We start from the raw sequence: 18,553 nt of genomic DNA on the forward strand, positions 1-18,553 counted from the left end.
AATCTGGTCTTTTGGATCATAGGTAGCAGGACATGCAGTTAGGTGGTGAAAGGTTGGTTGGAATGCCAAGGCAGGCACCCAAGAAATAGGTACTGTAGTTGGTGAAGGACTGTCACCAACCTGTACCACTGCTAGCCAGCTTGAGAAAAGTGGGAGGGTACTAACCCTTGGGAACCACCTAATTCTCTTCATTAAACATCAGGCAGCACAAGCAGGATGGGCCAGCAGTGCCTCCCCAGTTCACACTTGTGAAGAGACAGTTCACAATTTGGCTGGCTGAGCCAGGTGGGTTTCTTCAGAAATGTTGATGGCTGAGGTAAGAGGCCTCCAGAGCTAACAGCCCGTGTTTTTATGCATGAGTTGCAGTTATGGTGTTAATAAAGCTTTGAGCTCTTCACTCAACTTAAGTGTCATGTTTTTATTCTGGGGTAGGGTGGGAGACAAACTGGGTTCTTGAACTTACCATCTTGGCATTTTGTTTGACATATTGCCAGCTTCCCATTTCACCACCAGGCTGCCAGTTCTTACATAGCCATATATAGAGGTCAGCACAGAGGACTGTTTTTAGCAGCCTTCATATGTAGGCATTAGTGTGCAAATTAGCCCTAAAACCACTAATTAGACCTTATTCTTATCTTTATCATAAGTTAGTAATGCTCCTACTACAGCTATTTTTTAAAATATTGCTTTACAGATACACACAACATAATAAACCAAAAGTTGTACATGTGAAAAAGCATCCATGCAATTTGTAAAGGAGAAGAAATATAGTCAAGTTCTGTTTAGATCCTATTTTTAGAAATAGAAACAATGATTCAACTCAAATAAGCAGCAACAAAGAACCAGAGCCTTATTTTTAGAATATGCTCGTTGTTAGAGCAAAGTCTATTCAAACAGGAATGAAGATAACAGGAAAAATTTTAATAGTGCTCCTAGTCTTTTTTTCATTTTATGTTACATTTATTAAAAAATACAAATTAAATTAAATTAAACAGCATACTTGATCTGGTTTCATCAGTAACCACCATAAATATAGAGGGGAACACTCCAATACTGACCATAAAAGGTCAATGTGCATGTTTTAAAGTGGAGAGAAAGAGAGAATTTACAAATGTATAAATACATGCCATTCTTTTGTGCTCATATGCCCTCTTGAAAATGAGCCAGAAAAAGCAAGGGAAAGCAGACAAGGTCAAAAACAATAAATTTATAACGTATCCACACAATTAGTATTTTATCAACATGTGTTTTCATATCATGCCACTTTAATTCTAACAAAATGTAAGCATACTGTTTAAAACATGTTGATCAGAAATTCTAATACCTGAGTTGTAGTAAATTATTATGTGGGAGTACAGCTTTGCCCACTAGAGATATACCTTTCCTTCACTGGCCATATTTGTATGCAATGATAAACCATGGTTTAATGCTACATGCATCAGCAGGAAGAAGCCTCTATGAGCCTCAGACTTCTTTGCTCTCTACAATGGTCTTCTCCTCCCACATATGCAATACAAGTGAAACTACAGCGGAGTTTAGTTTCACTTTCTATAAAAACTGGCTTGTTATTATGCACAATCCAGAGGCCATGATTTAAAACAAGCTGATTGGTTAAACAAGACAGCTTCACAGCCTACACAGAAGAAGAGAGAAGCATGTGACTCACAGTGGCTCTATCCTGTTTATGCCCATAGCGCTAAACAATGGTTTAGCATGGATGTGCTAAGTAAACCACTGTACATTACAAGAGAATGATACAAGCCATAATCTAGAGAGAGGTGTGCAGATCTATTTTTGTAATGAATTCCTGATGTTTCCGTAGAACCAAATTTGTTTGTTAAAGTCTTGTGTATTCAAAAGGCAATTTAAGAAATTTGTGCGAGAGCTTTTAAAAAGGAAAAGTGAAACTGATACAAAGATATTATGTCCCCACAATTACTAGGAACGAAGAATGGAAATGGAGGAATGGAAATGAACTATTCTGGTTTGGTATTCATTGAATTATTAGGAGCCAAGTCAAGACCAATAAAATATTTTGCCCCAGTTTAGAATGGCTCATTATCAAACTTCTCATATACCAGTTGCCCTGCCCCGCTGCTACCATCTTTTCCACTTTCAGACGCGTACCAAGTTGGAGTGGGGATGAGCAGGGAGAGAGAAAACAGCAGCTTAGGCTAAAGCTGGGGGATGACATCAACTCTGGTAAATGTTGAAAGACCAAAAAATAACCCCAACCTCTGGTAAATGTCGGGTTTTTTCCCTCCTGACTCAGTGACTAGGAGACATCAGCGTGTGCCACAGTTAAGCAGAGCACTGTTTTCTAAGCAGTTTCTCACTCTGCAATTAAGTTTTTTGAGCATGCTCAAAGCCTGCATTGCAAACTCTGGGAAATGCAGTTTCTATTCTTCCTGACTCATTTACTAATAAAAACTACAATTTCTAGAATTCCTGTTGACATTCAACCACACTAAAAAAAAGTCCTCACTGTAAACTTTAAGACACAACCCTTGGCTTCTGCAGTTCCCCCTTGTACACCTTCTCCAGCTGCAAGTTTGTAAAGTTTGGGAAAGTAAAGGGAGGGAGAGAGGGAGGGAGGGAAAAGAAGGAAGGAAGATGGCAGACAAGAAGGTGAGCAATGGAAGAGGAGCTACCTAGGCTAAATCCAAGTTTGGAATATCTTCATTAAAGCCAGCACATTTTCCTAAAGCATTTTCCAAAAATGCTCAGAGAAAACTACCAAACTCCTTCAACCATTCCTCATAAGGCTTGGTTTCCAGACTGTTCATAATCTCCTTTGCACATGTTCCAGCTTGTCAATATCATTCAAAGCAGAATAGTGTGATACTATTACTTCTGTTTATCTGGACAGTACTGTTGATGCAACCTAGAACTGCATTAGCTTCTCTCTCTTTTTGCTACTGCAAGTCTGTGAAGGAGTCAGTGGGCTTTCAAGCCCTGAAAAGGTAGGGTCCATCCCATTAGGAAGGCAAAAGTTGAATGCAAGGCTTATGAAAGTTGAATAGAAGCTGCCTTATAAGCTCATCTTGAGGTAAGATGGGGAACTACATCAAGGTCATAAGGCAGCTCCCCCTTGTCTGTTGATAATGCCTCCTAAGGAACATAAATCTGCCCCATTAGCATCCTGTCTGATTCCACTCAACCTTTGAAAACCTATCGAAAAACTTTGAAGCCAGCTTCTTTCATGGCAAACCAGAATCAACAAAATTGCCTATTCCTATTGGAGACACAGCAGGAGGACTAAAAATCATGTTCCATCCCCTAACGGGCTGGCTATAATATCATCAATTAAATGAGGTTTTTAAGATAGACAGGAAAAAGGTTTTTGCAACTGAAGAATAAAAAATAGACAAAGAATTAATACAAAATAAGAAAACAGTAATATCCAGAATGTACAGGCTTCTTTTAGAGTAGGAGGTGAAAGATGAAGAGGTGAAAGAAGTAATGATTAAGTGGGTGAAATTTTTTGGTAAAAATATCCAATTATCAGCATGGGAAAGATAATGGAATAAAGAATGGAAATTTACGGCCTGTTATACACTAAAGGAAAATTTAGTGAAGATAGCTCTATAGGTGGCCAATATATATAAAATGAGATCTAACATTTGCTGGAGGTGTAAACAGGCAGAAGGGACACTGTTTCATATGTGGTGGGGCTACAAAAAATTAAAAAGTTTATGGGATGTTGTTTATGAGGAACTGAAAAAAATGTTCAAGCAAACCTTCATAAAGAAACCAGAAGCCTTGGGCATCTTAGACTCAGATATCCCAAATGAAAAAAGGAGAATATTCTAATACGCCTCAACTGCAGCAAGAGTATTAATTGCTAGAAAATGGAAAGGAGAATTAGTACCAACAAAAGAGGAATGGCAGGATAAATTATTTGAATATCTTGAACTGGCAAAAATGACAGAGACAATTAGGAGACAGCCAAACTAAAAATTCAAAGGAGTGGGAAACCTATAAAGAATATCTAAAAAAACAGTGTCCTCAAGTCAATACCTGGACATGCTTCAATTAAGTTTTCACAAATTACAAGAAAGATTGTAAGTATAGCATTCAGAAAATAAAAAAATGGGAAAATGGTCAAAGAAGCAATATAACAAAAAGATAAGACAGACCCGCTTTGAGGAAGATGGAAGTCTATTGAGAAAGATAAGTAAATGGGAATTAAGAATATGGTGGTGTAAGTTTTCTTGTAAGAATTTATGGATTTATGGAATTATGTATGTTTTTCTTTATGCTATCAATTTATCGTTTTTGTTAATTTTGTGTGTGTGTTTGTTAAGTAAGAAAACTAAGAACACGCATACTAAAAATCACATTCCACCAATAAAGCCAATGTGTTGGGTTTTTTTTTAAATCTATCCTACCACACCATTTGCAAATAGCCCAATTCACTGCATCCTGGATCCAGATGGCCTGAGCATAACAGTGCATGGGCCAGGAACATGGTAAAAAGTCAATGTACCAGAAATGAGATTTCTCATTTAATTGTTGGTTACTACTGTCCTAGAGACTAAATGTTTGATTCCTCCTTTCCCACTTCCTGATAATTACTCTCTAGATGTTGTTGGGTGTTACAAGACAAAACTTTTTTTAAAAAAACATATTGCATAACATTTTCCCCGAGCATTTGAGCTTTTGCTTCGCTTTCTCAGAAAGTGTAACTCTATGTGTCAGCTTTCTGATATTACTAAGCCATCAGTCATAAATGGCTTATTTTCCAACTTTTTGCAGGCACAATAAATTCCTCACTTTGCTTGTTGTCAAGGCCTTGCCTTGTTTCCCCCTCGACTAATTTACAGTGTCACAACATACCAACCTAGAAACTAAACACTGAATTCAAATACATTTCTCATTATACTCTCTTTATCCTTGAATACTTTTAATGCATGTTGTGGCCAGATAAAGTAGGAGACCTAGGATGCTACAAATGACAATGTTCTTTCAGTCATTTTCAGCCACAATTCTGCTTAACTTTACAGAACTCTCCACTCCCCACCAACCTTGCTCTTTAAGGCTTCCCAGGAAGGCCTTTACTCTATTTTCAGTTTACTTTTCCATCAACTAACATCCTTATTTACTCCTGATGATGTCAAGGGGATATGTTTTCAGACACTTTTAATGACTCTTTCAGTTAGTGTTCATTAAGCAAACAAATTGCTTCAGTTTAACTAGTTCACCAGTTTAGCAAATACTTATGCATCCTACTTTTTCGGGTCAATAATTTCAGGAGAATAAAGTTCCCACAGAAGGAAAATCATTCTGGTACAAAGTAAAGGAAGGGTATTAAAATAGACTTTATGACAGCGATGGCAAACCTGTGGAAGACTGCAGCTGGAAATGGAGCTCAGAACATCTGGAAGGCTCCAGGTGTACCTTCCCTGCTTTATAATCTGGCACATTAATAGAAAGCAAGGCAGCCAAATTGCCATAGTATTAAAAGAAGACCGTTCACAAATGGCAACAGTGTTAAAGTAAAAAACAAAGGAGGAACACTGAGAGAAAGCATTTAACTCTAGGTCAATCAACCGCTATTATCAAATATTCAATAGCTTATTGACACAATTTTTCTACTAACCATTGCAAGTCTGAGAGCTTGAATGCCAGGGCCCTGTGACCCACAGTCCCCTAGTGGATAATAAACACAGAGATATGAGTATTAGGTTTATGGGTTCAAATAGGCCATAAATTTATTGGTTACAGATGTGAGTGGTTTGGTTTAGGCATTGGGTGAAGCCAGGCTATATCTCGATTCCCGTCTGTCTGCAGGGAGTCCATCTAAAGGTAAACCACCAATAGGGGGAGCCCTATGACTTACATCAAACAGGGGCACTGTGAGGGGTCCCCGTTGAGGTTGTGGTATGGCCCTAGCCCATGTTTAGGCATCAGACAGAGCCCACACCCCCAGATCCCTTTAACAGGATACCCTTAATGAGGAGGGGCAGGCGGAGGCTACAACCCTCCATTCAAACAAAGACTTACCCAATGCCTAACCTCACAAAGTTGTGATGATTGTTACAAGGTAAGCGAAAACCAAATGGATGGTGCCAATTTGCCAAGTGGAATTAATTCCTACCTGGCCCCAACAATGTGGCAGCTGACATTTGTCCATAGAAAAGTCATGTCATAGCAAAGCATTAAAAAAGAGAGTGGGTGTGTTTAGGAGATACAGTGATGGACAAGAGAGGAGGGGGCCCCAGTCATGCTGTGGTTTAAATTCCCCATGGCCAGGCCCCTACTGTCACTGATTAGTCAGCGGGGCCACCCCTGGCCGTGGTCCTGCCCAGTGCTGGTAACGCGGCCAGGATAGCACGAGAGGAGCATCAATCTCCCCACCCCCATCACTGCAGGGGCCCGGGTGCCTGGCTGAACAGTTGAACAGACTTCTAGAGCATGACTGTGTATGTGCTATATTTGGTCTTCCAATTCTAAGAAATTTCTTCTAATCAAAGGTGATTCTCATTCCAAAGAGAATCCCATGAACTGAATAGCTACTGTCTACTGAATCATAATCCACATCTCAAAACCAAGGCTTCAGTTTAGGTTCCCCCTCCCCTTTCTTCCTGGAATCCATAATCCTCCCATAATTTATCTCTTTAGAACTGTTAAAGAAAACCTCAAGAAAATGACTAATATGTTTGCCACAATAGTTAAGTTTTAGCACAATGGGAAATGAAATATTACCACAATTTCATAATAATGCAGTTTGTCACTCTTCATCTAAATAAAATGACTAAAAGAAAATTATGTCATGCCTCATTTTACAGGTGAAATATAATCAAGATAGCTGTAAAATAACCCAGACTCTTGAGTTTGGATTTCATATCCATCACTTAAACATCTAGTAAATGACCCAATTTGTTTACACAACCCTGCAACTTTTTATAGTTTTTCCATAAAGAAGTTATTGCATCCATTCCTTTTATTTTGTTTTAGAGTGTTTGAATGAGGTCCATAACCACAAGCAAGTTGAACAAGCTCTTTCCTGATGGAAGTGGCCTCATATAAATTCACCACCACTGGTGAAATGTTTGGAACAGTGCTTGCACATGGTTTTTGGTATTTTGTAGATGAAAACACCATATAGAAACACACACAAAACATTTCCTGTGCTTTGTCATTCAGAGAACTCATCATATCTACTGGGGGCTGCTTTCTGTTGAAATCCTATGTCTGGAATTCAAGTGCCCATGTTAGGTGGGAAGGGGGATTCAGCTCTCCATTTAATGGCAGTCCCTGTTAAAGCCACCCAAAGGTCAGAGAACCCCCCAGAGCAGCATTTCATTAGACTTGTTAGGCTGCCAGGAAGGGAAAATCAGTACACTCCTTCCCGGCTCATATCCCAGACTTCACTGGATTGAAGCCATTGAGAATGCAATCCATACTAATTTAGGAAACAATACACTCACATTATAAACTTCTCTCTTTTGACTTCAATGAAATTACATCAGTGTAAGAGATCACCCAAGAGCTGTCTCGTTAGGTGTGCCAAGAAACTGGTAGAATGCATTGTTTCTTAGGAGAGAGTTAAGAAAAGCAATTTCTATGAATGATTTGACTCTAAACATGATCTTACTGAATATGGGTGTAGCAAAACTATTTTAGTACATCCGAATAATTGTACCTAACCAAAGTACATACTTAGAACTATTGATGACCAAGAAACAAAAGATGCATTTCAAATGTGGTCGCGCCATCCCTTCTTGCATTTGTCACACTTTAATCCCAAGAAACTATGTGGTCCTCAATGTCCTCTGTCCATAAACAGAGCTGCCAGGGAGATTTAACCACAAAGGATCATTGGGGGAAGTCTTGTACAAATGTATCTAGACACTACACATTGCACATTCATGAACGTGCTTTGCAATAAGAGGGATTATTGGGCTAATGTTAAATATGACTGTAGTGCAACATATAGTCTGGCTCTTCATTGTCCACAAATGATGATACTGAAAGCATTTGCAATGATAAAAGATTAGCATTTTTATTGCCCTTGTTTATTAATGGTGTCTCAATGTGATGTTTATGATCAGTCTTCAACAAAACTTCCCCTGGAATAATCATGACTTTGATTTTACCTGTTCTGGGAAGTAAACACAATGGGAAATGAAGGTTTACTTTTGCTTGTGAAATGTCAACACTAATTCCAAAGGCGTGGAGAAAGATGAAGCAGAGCCAGTTACTTTGCTGGTAAATGCTTTCTCAGGATCTATACCTCCAGTTACAGGGTGGTATATAAATTCAATAAATAATAATATCTACACTTAGTATCTGGAGCAAGCAAATAACCCCAATTAAAAGCAAAGCTTTGGGAATGAAAGATGGAGCCTGATGCTCTGCAACCATTATGGTATAATCAGATTATAAGACTAGGATTCACTCTACCCTTTCCCAGAGTTCCTCCCTCTCTCTCTCTACTCTAAAAATGCCACCCTATTCCCCCCTAGAAAATGGAGTAATAACAACCCCAAGGTATCAATTTACTTCTTCCTTGTGAAAAATGCATTTTGTGGTGTGGCTACTGAATTATTTCTGAATAATATCATACCCTTCATTAACTGTTGAATTACAACTTCCACCACCACCAGAAATATGTCAGGGATATGCGCTGTAGTCTAACAACATCTGGAGTGTGCCACACTAGTTACTGGTCCTAGAGGCTCCCTGCCCCTTTTCTTGTAAGACCATTGACTCACTATAGTAATAATACTGACCGGACTTCCAAATTAATAAAAAAATTAACATTTGCCTTGTATAACAATATACTGCATTGCTAAGCATTTTCTGTAGATTTAGCCAAGTAAAATCACACCCTCCTGTAAAATATTTTATAGATGGTGCAACAAAATGTATTGAGCTGCTCAGAAAAGCAAGAATGAAGAGAACTATAGGGCTGCATACAAACTGTACCTTTGAAGCACATTCAAAGCAGATTTCCCCTCCTGAGCACTGTGGTTTGTTATGGGTCACGCTCTAAAAGTGTGGTGTGTATGCAGCCTAAGTTTTGCACTATTTATTCTTCTTTTGACACGACATATTCCAATCTCTTTATGAACATAGAACGAAGAGCATGCCACCCACTATGAATCACTGACGTTGTTGGCAAGATGTGGATTTACAGTGCTTATAGTGCTCTTAGTTAGCATTCAACTTTCAACAACTACATTCCTTACATTTTTATTCCATTACGTTTCTTTGAATGGATATGATAAACAAAGAATGCATTGCTCTTTCCCTGCTTTGAAGTTTTTGATGATATACTAGAGTCAGTGACCATTCACCAACTAACCTCAATGTAGTTATAAAAGTTATCATTAAATGGAAAGATACACTTTCATTCTTACTCTCCAAGTTCACTCGCTCTTTTCAATATTTCTACTCTATCCAGAAGGAACAGCTAGCTAGTCATTGCTGATATACATACTTTAATGTATTAATTAGGGATCAGCTGAAATGGCCTCCACTCTCAATTTTATCAACCAACTTGTGAGTTACAGAAAAAGTAATATTATTTTTGTTTGTAAGGAGAGAGCACTGAAAACAGGGCTAAAGTGTTTGCTACACTTAGGCTGTGTATATACCATACATTAAAAACACATTGAAAGCACATTTCCCTACACCCACTACCAGTGGCGTAGCATGGGTTGTCAGCACCCGGGGCAAGGCAAGTAATTTGCCCCCCCTAACCCGTGGATTTGTGCCCCCTAACCCGTGGATTTGCCCTAACCCCAGATGTCGCGCCCGGTGCGGCTGGCCCCGCCTGCACCCCCCACGCTACGCCACTGCCCACTACTCAAGAATCTGGGGAACTGTAGCTTAAAGGTGCTGGAAATTGTAGTTCTCAAAGAGGTAAAATACAATTTCAGGAGTTTTGAGGGTGGGGAATGCTTTCCAAGTGCTATAAATTATGTTGTGTGGCCTTGTTGTCATGCCAGTAGTTCCCCCTGCTGCTGGTTGACACCATTTTCTCTTGATGACTCAAGAAGATGCAACAGAAAAAGTAACGACTTTGGGCTACAAATGATGGTGTTTGCAATCATTATCAGTGCTGCAACAATGTTTCCTGCTTTCACTGGCATTTGAGAAAAAAACCAGCATAGCACACAATGTTAGAATCATGCCAGGATCACAAACAGGCAACAAAAGGCAGCAAAAATATGAGCAATGAGGATTTTCATGAAAAAGAAAACTTTTGCCCAATAACTTTTGGTTCAGTTCTACGAAACAAAGTGTTCCACTGAACACTTTCCATGTACGGATTATTAACCATTGTTAATTTAGTTTTAAATTTCTTCTAGAAAAGAAAAGGAATGTGTAAAAACTTGACTGGATGATACAAAATACCTGTGTACATTCCTACCGGGCAGAAATTATTAGGTATTTTTTTCATAACTCAGTGAAAAGAAAATGGCTACGTTCACACATAATGTTGAATCATGGTTTAGCAATACATGGGCAAGCAAGAATGACCCAAGTAAAGCAGGACCTTGACAGTAGTTAGTTTCATTTTTACAAATCCACGGTTGCTGTTTCAAACCAGGGACCCCAGTTTAAAAAAAATAACAAGCCAGTTTCAAAGCATAACAAGCCAGTTTCAAAGCATGGGTTATGAAGTAGTCTTGTTAAACTAACCAATTTGTTGTAAACCAGGATTGCTGGTTTACATTAACCATAACCCAGGAACAGCTGCTCACTTCCAGGTCGAAGGAACACTGGAAATAGCTTGTGTGCATGTGCAAGCGTTATTTCTGGTACACATCCGGGTCAGAGGAGGCCCATGCACATGCGCACAAGCTATTTCCGGTGCTCCTCCAACCCAGAAATGCGCCGGAAATAGTGTGTGTGCATGCGTATGGGCACGTGCTCCCCCGCCCTCCGGCCTGCCATGTGATCGGTGCTGGAGACACCGGCCCAAGGCACAGTAAGTTTGCTGACCCCTGTAATAGACAGTGGCCACAATTTAGGAGGCAGTCGTAGAACATATGCATTGCATTCAGAAGCCCCTAGGGCAATTTCGGGCATCTCCAGTTAAAAGTATCTGATAGCAGGTGATGTGAAAGACTTGAAACCCTAAACCATAAAATTCAATGTCAGTCCACATACTAGGCTGGATAGGCAAATATCTGACCAGATACAATGCAACATCCTATTTTCCCTTAGAGAACAAATGTATAGAATTAGGATCAGACTGTGACACTGCAATCCTATGTGCATTTCCTTGGAAATGAATCTCATTGAACTCAGTAGAACATGCTTTGAAGTAAAACATGCTATCAAGCTAGCAGACACCCTGCCCCCCCCCAAAAAAAACACCCTTGATAGTACTGTTCTTATGACGGTATATGTAATAATGCCATGAGAACAGCTACATTACAATGGCAACTTCAAGTAGTTTTACTTGCTTCAGGTAGCTTAATCTAAGAGGCACAAAGCATTTTAAGTCGAAGGGTGCAAAAATCACTCTAATTATGGTAAGTTAAAATAGTCCAACTATAATTAATGGGTTAATAAATAATAAATAATGTGATAAGAATGTTAAGTGGAGGTTTAGGCTAATTTTTACATTACAATCCATGCTGCACTACCAAAGTAGAGACTATAAATCAACGTAGCCTGCAGTTCAGATATATAAACAGACCTAAGACAGTATAATTACAAAAAGGGGTGTTTTTTGTGGTTCATTTATTTACTTAAGGTTCACTTAAGACCCAGTGATGCCACTAGTATACCTCATTCCATGCCAGGTGGACCTTGGGTACTGAAGTAAAAAATACAACTATCGAAACTCTATGAAGTATACTATAGAAAGTGCTACTATTCTAGTAATTTCTCTACTCTATTATTTTGCTTACAAGTTTACATATGAACCAACCCAGACCCTTCAATCGTCATCTGAGGCCTTTCTTCGTGTGCCTCGTCCGAGAGCAGCAACATGAGATTGGGCCTTTTCTGTGGCAGCTCCATGCTTGTGGAATGCTCTCCCCAGAGAAGCTCGCCTCTCACCTTTGTTACATATCTTTATGGAGGTGTCAGGCAAAAACAGCCCTCTTCTTCCAGGCCTTTGGTTAATTAAACAATAAAGTAAAAGTAAAGGGACCCCTGACCATTAGGTCCAGTCATGGCCAACTCTGGGGTTGTGGCACTCATCTCGCTTTATTGGCCGAGGGAGCCGGCTTATAGCTTCCGGGTCATGTGGCCAGCATGACTAAGCCGCTTCTGGCGAACCAGAGCAGCACACGGAAACACATTTCTTTTAATGGGGGTATTGTATTTGTTTGTTACTATGTTATGCATTTTTGTGTTTTAATATTGTAAACCACCCTGTGATCCCCAAATAAATGTCCTGTGAGAGTTTCTGGAGGCGGTTGGAGGATGGATGGTGGCTAATGGATTGAGGTTGAATCCTGACAAGAAAGAAATACTGTTTTTTTTGGGGGGGCAGGTGGGTGTCGGGGACTCCCTGGTCCCGAATGGGGAAACTGTGCTCCTGAAGGACCAGGTGTGCAGCCTGGGAGTCCTTTTGTACTCACAGCTGTCCATAGAGGCACAGGTAATTTCTGTGTCCTGGGCATCTATCTACCAGCTCCAACTGATATGCTGGCTGAGACCCTACCTGCCTGCAGACTGTCTCACCAGAGTGGTGCATGTTCTGGTTATCTCATGCTTGGACACCTGTAATACACTCTACATGGGGCTACCTTTTAAGTTGATTTAGAAACTACAACTAATCCAGTATGTGGTAGCTAGACTGGTGACTGGGAGCAGCCACTGGGATCATATAACACTGGTCCTAAAGGATCTCCACTGGCTCCCAGTATGTTTCCGAGCACAATTCAAAGTGTTGGCTAGTTGGGCTGGGGAGACTCCTGAGACGGCAAATAGTGATATCATATAACACTGGTCCTGAAAGACCTACATTGGCTCGCAGTACATTTCCGAGCACAACTCAAAGTGTTGGTGCTGACCTTTAAAGCACTAAACGGCCTTGACCCAGTATACCTGAAGAAGCATTTCCACACCCATCACTCAGCCCAGACTCTGAGGTCCTGCTCTGAGGGTCTTCTGGCAGTTTTGTCACTGCGAGAAGTTACAGGGTACTAGGCAGAGGGTCTTCTTGGTAGTGGTACCCTCCCTGTAGAATGCCCTCCCATCAGATGTCAAGGTGATAAAGAACTACACAACTTTTTGGAAGACAACTGAAGACAGCCCTGGAATGGGAATTTTTTAATGTTTAACATTTTACTATGTTCTTATATGTGCTGTAAGCAGCCCAGAGTGGTTGGGGAAACCCAGCCAGATGGGTGGGGTATAAATTATAAAAGTATTGTTGTTATTATTATTATTAAACTCAGGCATATTGTCATACAAATATATCTTTAAGGGACCTTATTGAAATTGCCTCCTTCAGCAGAAAAGACAAGATGTGGAGGTATTCATCGCCAAACTCCTTGGGGAAATACAGTTTACACATTTAACCAATAAACAGGGGGCCCTGTTTTGTCTCAACTAAGGATGAAAGGGTAACTTTAATCTCTTCAGCCCACATCCCATGTGATTACAGAGGCAGTGCAATCCACAAGCAACATCAGCCACCATGTTCATTCTCCCACAAAGCTAAACCTGTTCAAGGGGAAATGTTCCCACTGGAATGGCTAGCAGAATCACAGTATAATATAGGTTTTCTGTTCATTGGTTATCACAGAATCCTGTGAAACCCTGAAACCTCCATCCCACAGAGGAACTGGAGGGCAATGAAGGTGAAGAAATCTCTACTGTCGTGAAAGGTAGATGCTTTCCTTAGCTTCAAATACAAAGGTTGGTGTGATTCATTTCCTGTGGATGTAGAGTTGGGCTTCTGACTCTTTTGATCATATTCCCATGGCCCTCTGCAGTCACTCTGATCCCTGGGCTGTTCTTTGATCAGTAGCTCTAGCACTATGCAGGTGCCATATGTCATCACATTAGAAACCAACAGCAATACGAATCCCTCTTGCTGAATTTAATAGCACAAGGCACATTCTACAAATTCATATAACAGTGGGGACTATTTGGTTCTCTGTTAACTTTGTAACAAAAAATCCCTCACGCAATATATATGGAGGAAGACCAATTTTCAAGGAACACAAGGGATTTTCACTGGTCTGCACTGACATCTTCAAAGCTGATATGTCATTCAATACTACATTCACTTTTTCCTACTGCAAGTTTAAGATCTCTCCCCCCCCCCCCCCCGCCCTTCTTACTGATGCCTGTTTGGCTAGTTTGCATCCTGATGAAATCACATCTTTCTAGCTAGCAAGGAAACTACTAAAACATTTTCCCCTTACATTAGCACACACCACTGGAAAACAGGGTGTTTAATAGCCTAAATTTAGGCAGCCTACATTCGTGGTGCGGTTTCATATGGCATATAACATTTCTGTTTGCAAAGTATTCCTTTAAATGGCTTTGTAATAGAAGATCAAGGGGGGGAAAAGGCCTTCAAAAATCTGAATAATGTAAATCATATGGAGTTCGGAGGCTAAGCAAATTACACACACTGAAGCTGCCCCTCTCTATGAAAGGAGCCTTTCTCCAGGTCTGCTCAACCCCAGCCCAAAGGAACTTGCATTTGAGAGTTTCCTAAACATTTCAGGTACACTTGAAAGCTTAAAAAAGTTACTCTCATTTCCTATGCAGCAGATTAGCTTGTTTCCAGCACGTGCAAAGGAAGAGGTCATTCTCCAGGAACCCACACTATACAGAGGCATATTTGGGGGGGGGGGGGTGTGTGCAAAAAAAAGGTAATTAGAACAGGCACACCAACCAATTCACAGGGAGCACTTTCAAGGAGGGAGGGAGGGAGGAATAGTTAATAAGTTCCCTATCTTCTCGAGCGCTTAATTGGTGCCCTTTTTACCTATCCTGCTCTAGTTAACGAGGTTGACAAGTTTCCTGGAGTGACAAACACGCCGTGAAGTCAGACCTGCCAAGTCTCATTCATTTTGGCTTCAGTCTTTCCAGGCTCACTCTGGCATAGGGCGATGTTTTCCCTCCCAGTGTGCGAGTTTCAAAGGAGATCTTTACAGCCTCGCTGGAAACAGTAGGGAGGGCTTCTTGTTTCCAGCGTGAAAACACAGGCGCCCTTTAAAAAGTTGTCACCCAGCCGCTCCACGACAGCCCAACCCCTGAGGCTCTTTTTTTCTTTTTTGCAGAAGCAGCAAGAAGAAGGGAATGCAAAAAAACCCCAACAAAAACCTCCCTGCCCCGGCGACTCCTCCTCCTCCCCCAGCGTGTGTTGCTCGCTGCAACTACACTTTTATTATGCCTTCCCTCTAGACACAACAAAAACACGCACGCAAAAGAGAGAGATCTCGGGTGATGTGGGGGTTTCCCTTACCGTTTTGCTCCTTGGCGCTGGAGAACTGGAACTTGCTGCTGAGGTTCGACTCGCCTTGGGCTCCCTGTCTTGGGCTGACCAGGGCAGATGTCAGCAAGAAGAACCCGAAGAGGAGCATTTGGCAGGCTGGGGGGGTTGAAGCTCTTCGCAGGCACACAAGGCAAGCCAGGCACTTGCCGAGAGATCAGGTCCTTTTCACCACCTCCACCAGCCCGCGAAGCCTGCAGCGCTGGCGAGAAAGGAGCAGCAGCAGCAGCAGCAGCACTGAGCCTGCTCGAGCAGCCGAGAAGAGCGGGGTAGTTTCCACATAATCCCATCCAAAACTTTTCTCTCCCTCGGCAGCCTTTTCCCCTCCGCGTCTCCAGGGTTCAACCCCCACCCTTCTTCTCCTTCTCCTCCTTTTCCTCCTCCTTCTAAGGTTCACAAACCAGCTTCCCAAGGAGGACGCAACAATCCTGGAAAATCGTTGTTGGGGGAAGCAGAAGAAGAAGAAGAAGAAAAGGGGGCGCCAGAAGGCACTGCTGGATCGGAGGAGCACCTGTCAGCTTCGGGAACAAGAAACTACCCAACAAACCGAGGGAAAGGGGTGGGGAAAAGAGCTCCCTTTGGGAGGAAAGGAAGCGGGGAGGGGGACACCACACACACACACACGCACACACGCACCACCTTCTCGGCTTCTCTCTCCCCGCGTCTAAGCAGCCACGACGCTGCCAGGCGAGCCAGCTTCTTTCACCCCTGGCTGGGAGTCCCGGGGTTTTTTCTCTCCTCGCCTTCACGTGTTTCTGCCATTCCCCCTCATCGCTCCTGAGGAGAAGGAGGGAGGGGGCGGAGGCTCGGAATGGGTGGGAAAGGAAAAGAAAAGTGAGCAGCAAGCCACGACCCAGGCAGGCAGGCAGGCAGGCAGGGAAGGGGGGAGGGAGGAGAGGAGGAGGAGGAGAAGCGAGGAAGCGAGGAAGCGAGCGAGCAAACTCACTCCAGGCTCCCCGCTCGCCTTTCCCAAGGAGCAGCACCTGGTTTCAGTTTGGTGCCCCAGAAGTTTCGCTTGGAAGGAGTTGAAGAACACCAACGTAACGCGACAGTCCCCTGAAAAGCAACCTTTTCCTTTCTTTCTTTTAAGCTCAGAGCTACTTTCTCTCTCCCACACGCACAGACACGAGCGCGCGCGCGGCGCCTTGGTCTGCTCCACCCCGAATTCTTGCGCGCCCTCCCTTCTCGCGCCAACTCTCCTCCTCACAGAGCCTTCTATGGTCTTATCACAGGCCAGTTCTGGAGTCTCCTTCGAGCTACCCAAAAATCCTCCTTTCTTCCCCTCCACTCGCAGTTGGCGGCCCCAACCTGCCCCGCTGTCGCCTACTCCTCTTCCTCCTCCTCCAGGTCTGGCGGGAAAAGGTGGTTGTGGTGAGAAGGAATCCTCCCCCCGCCTCCCGCCGCCGCCACTGCAGGAAGGGCCGCCGCCGCCGCCGCCGCCGCAACAGCAGCAGCAGCAGCAGCAGCAGGAGCGCGCAGGAAGCCCAGGCAGGAGCGGCCAATCAGTCAGGCGTGCCCGGCTGCGGCGCAGGGTGACGTTCGCTCTTGTTCAGCAGGCGGCGGCGGCGGCGGCACCAGCAACCGAAAAGTCGTGCAAAGTTCAAGCGAGCTGCTGGACTCCCGTGCGCGCTCCCTCTTTCTCGACGGCTGCCAACTGGCCGCGTAAGAACAGGTGCTGTAAAGGAGGAAAGAGCAGCGGATGATAAGGCGCGTTGTTGGGCCAAGGGTTCCACCGCTGACTGCTGCTTCTGCGGTTTCTGAAGCTGCACAGGAGCGCTGTGTCTCTGTGCGTAAGCAGAGTGCATTTTCTCCAGCCGCAATCCCATCCTCCCCGCATCGGAGGTTAGGAGCTTCCATGTACCTTCGCATCTTCCTTTTTAGAAATCAACTATTAGAATGGCCACTCGGTTTAGCTTCCTTATCCAAACAGGGGGAATGTTTCGAAGCAAAGGGAAAAGGAGGGGGGCATGGTAGAAGTCCGTCCCCCCACGTCAAGTTCAGCTCAGTGAGCTCTCTTGCACTTAACAAAGCTGACTTGGTAAACTATGGTTTGGTGTGAGCTTTTCCACCAACACACACTGTCCTCACCCCTCTTTGCTCCTCCCCAGCTCTTTTCACATGCTAGGATTGGTGTGTGTGTGAACCCTGCTCTCCTTTGGGTCCTGAAGTTCCCTGGGTGACCTTGGGCCAGTTACTATCTGTCAGACTAATCTACCTCACAGAGTAGTTGTGAGGTTGGGGAAACCAGCGAAACCACCGTAACCTCCTTGGTGAAAAGGTAGGATGTAAAACAAGTAAATAATTAAGCTTTGGCAATTCTAGTCCTGGTTTGTTCAATCCAGAGTTCCCTGTTAATGTATGAAGTGAGAAACTCTGGGTTTGCTATAGATTTGCTAAAACGTATTTAAGCCAGTGCTATTTTTCTAGAAAAAGAGATGCCGGAACTCACCATGAACACCTCCCTCATTCAGTGGTGCTCACCTGAGAGGTCCCATAACCCACTTGAGAGGAGCCGGAAGTGAGTTCCTGTGAGTTCCCCCTGGGGGGAAGCCCTGATTTAAGCCAAGATCAAATCTCAGACTATGTAGTACAGTTTGGTCCTTTGTATGAAATCTCGCCTCACTGCTCTGTTGGCCATCCTTGCCCCTTAAGATTGCTGAGGTGACAATTGAAGTCACAGATTGTGGAATTGCTCTTTTCAGGGACACTGGCAACTGCAGTTCTTGGATTGGCCAGCAAGACCAGTGAAAAATTGTCGACTAGTAAGGCTAGTTAGAAGGGACGCGGGTGGCGCTGTGGTTTAAACCACAGAGCCTAGGATTTGCCGATCAGAAGGTTGGCGGTTCAAATCCCTGCGGCGGGGTGAGCTCCCTTTGTTCGGTCCCTGCTCCTGCCAACCTAGCAGTTCGAAAGCACGTCAAAGTGCAAGTTGATAAATAGGTACCGCTCAGGCAGGAAGGTAAATGGCGTTTCCGTGTGCTGCTCTGGTTCGTCAGAAGCGTCTTAGTCATGCTGGCCACGTGACCCGGAAGCTGTACGCCGGCTTCCTCGGCCAATAAAGCGAGATGAGCGCCGCAACCCCAGAGTCGGCCACGACTGGAGCTAATGGTCAGGGGTCCCTTA

General features: G+C 43.2%; 1 protein-coding gene across 1 annotated transcript in view; it reads right to left on the reverse strand.

The window, feature by feature from the left end:
- The window catches only part of PDGFC (platelet derived growth factor C), a 101,761-nt gene extending 84,947 nt beyond the window's left edge, over positions 1-16,814 (reverse strand). The window contains exon 1 of the mRNA XM_079990480.1: positions 15,404-16,814. Coding sequence (XP_079846606.1) covers positions 15,404-15,521 — 118 coding nt within the window. The 5' untranslated portion in view covers positions 15,522-16,814. The remainder of the gene's footprint in view (positions 1-15,403) is intronic.
- Positions 16,815-18,553: the final 1,739 nt, after the last annotated feature.

Source organism: Podarcis cretensis (assembly GCF_951804945.1).
Source record: "Podarcis cretensis genome assembly, chromosome: 9".
Taxonomy (NCBI): Eukaryota; Metazoa; Chordata; class Lepidosauria; order Squamata; family Lacertidae; genus Podarcis; species Podarcis cretensis.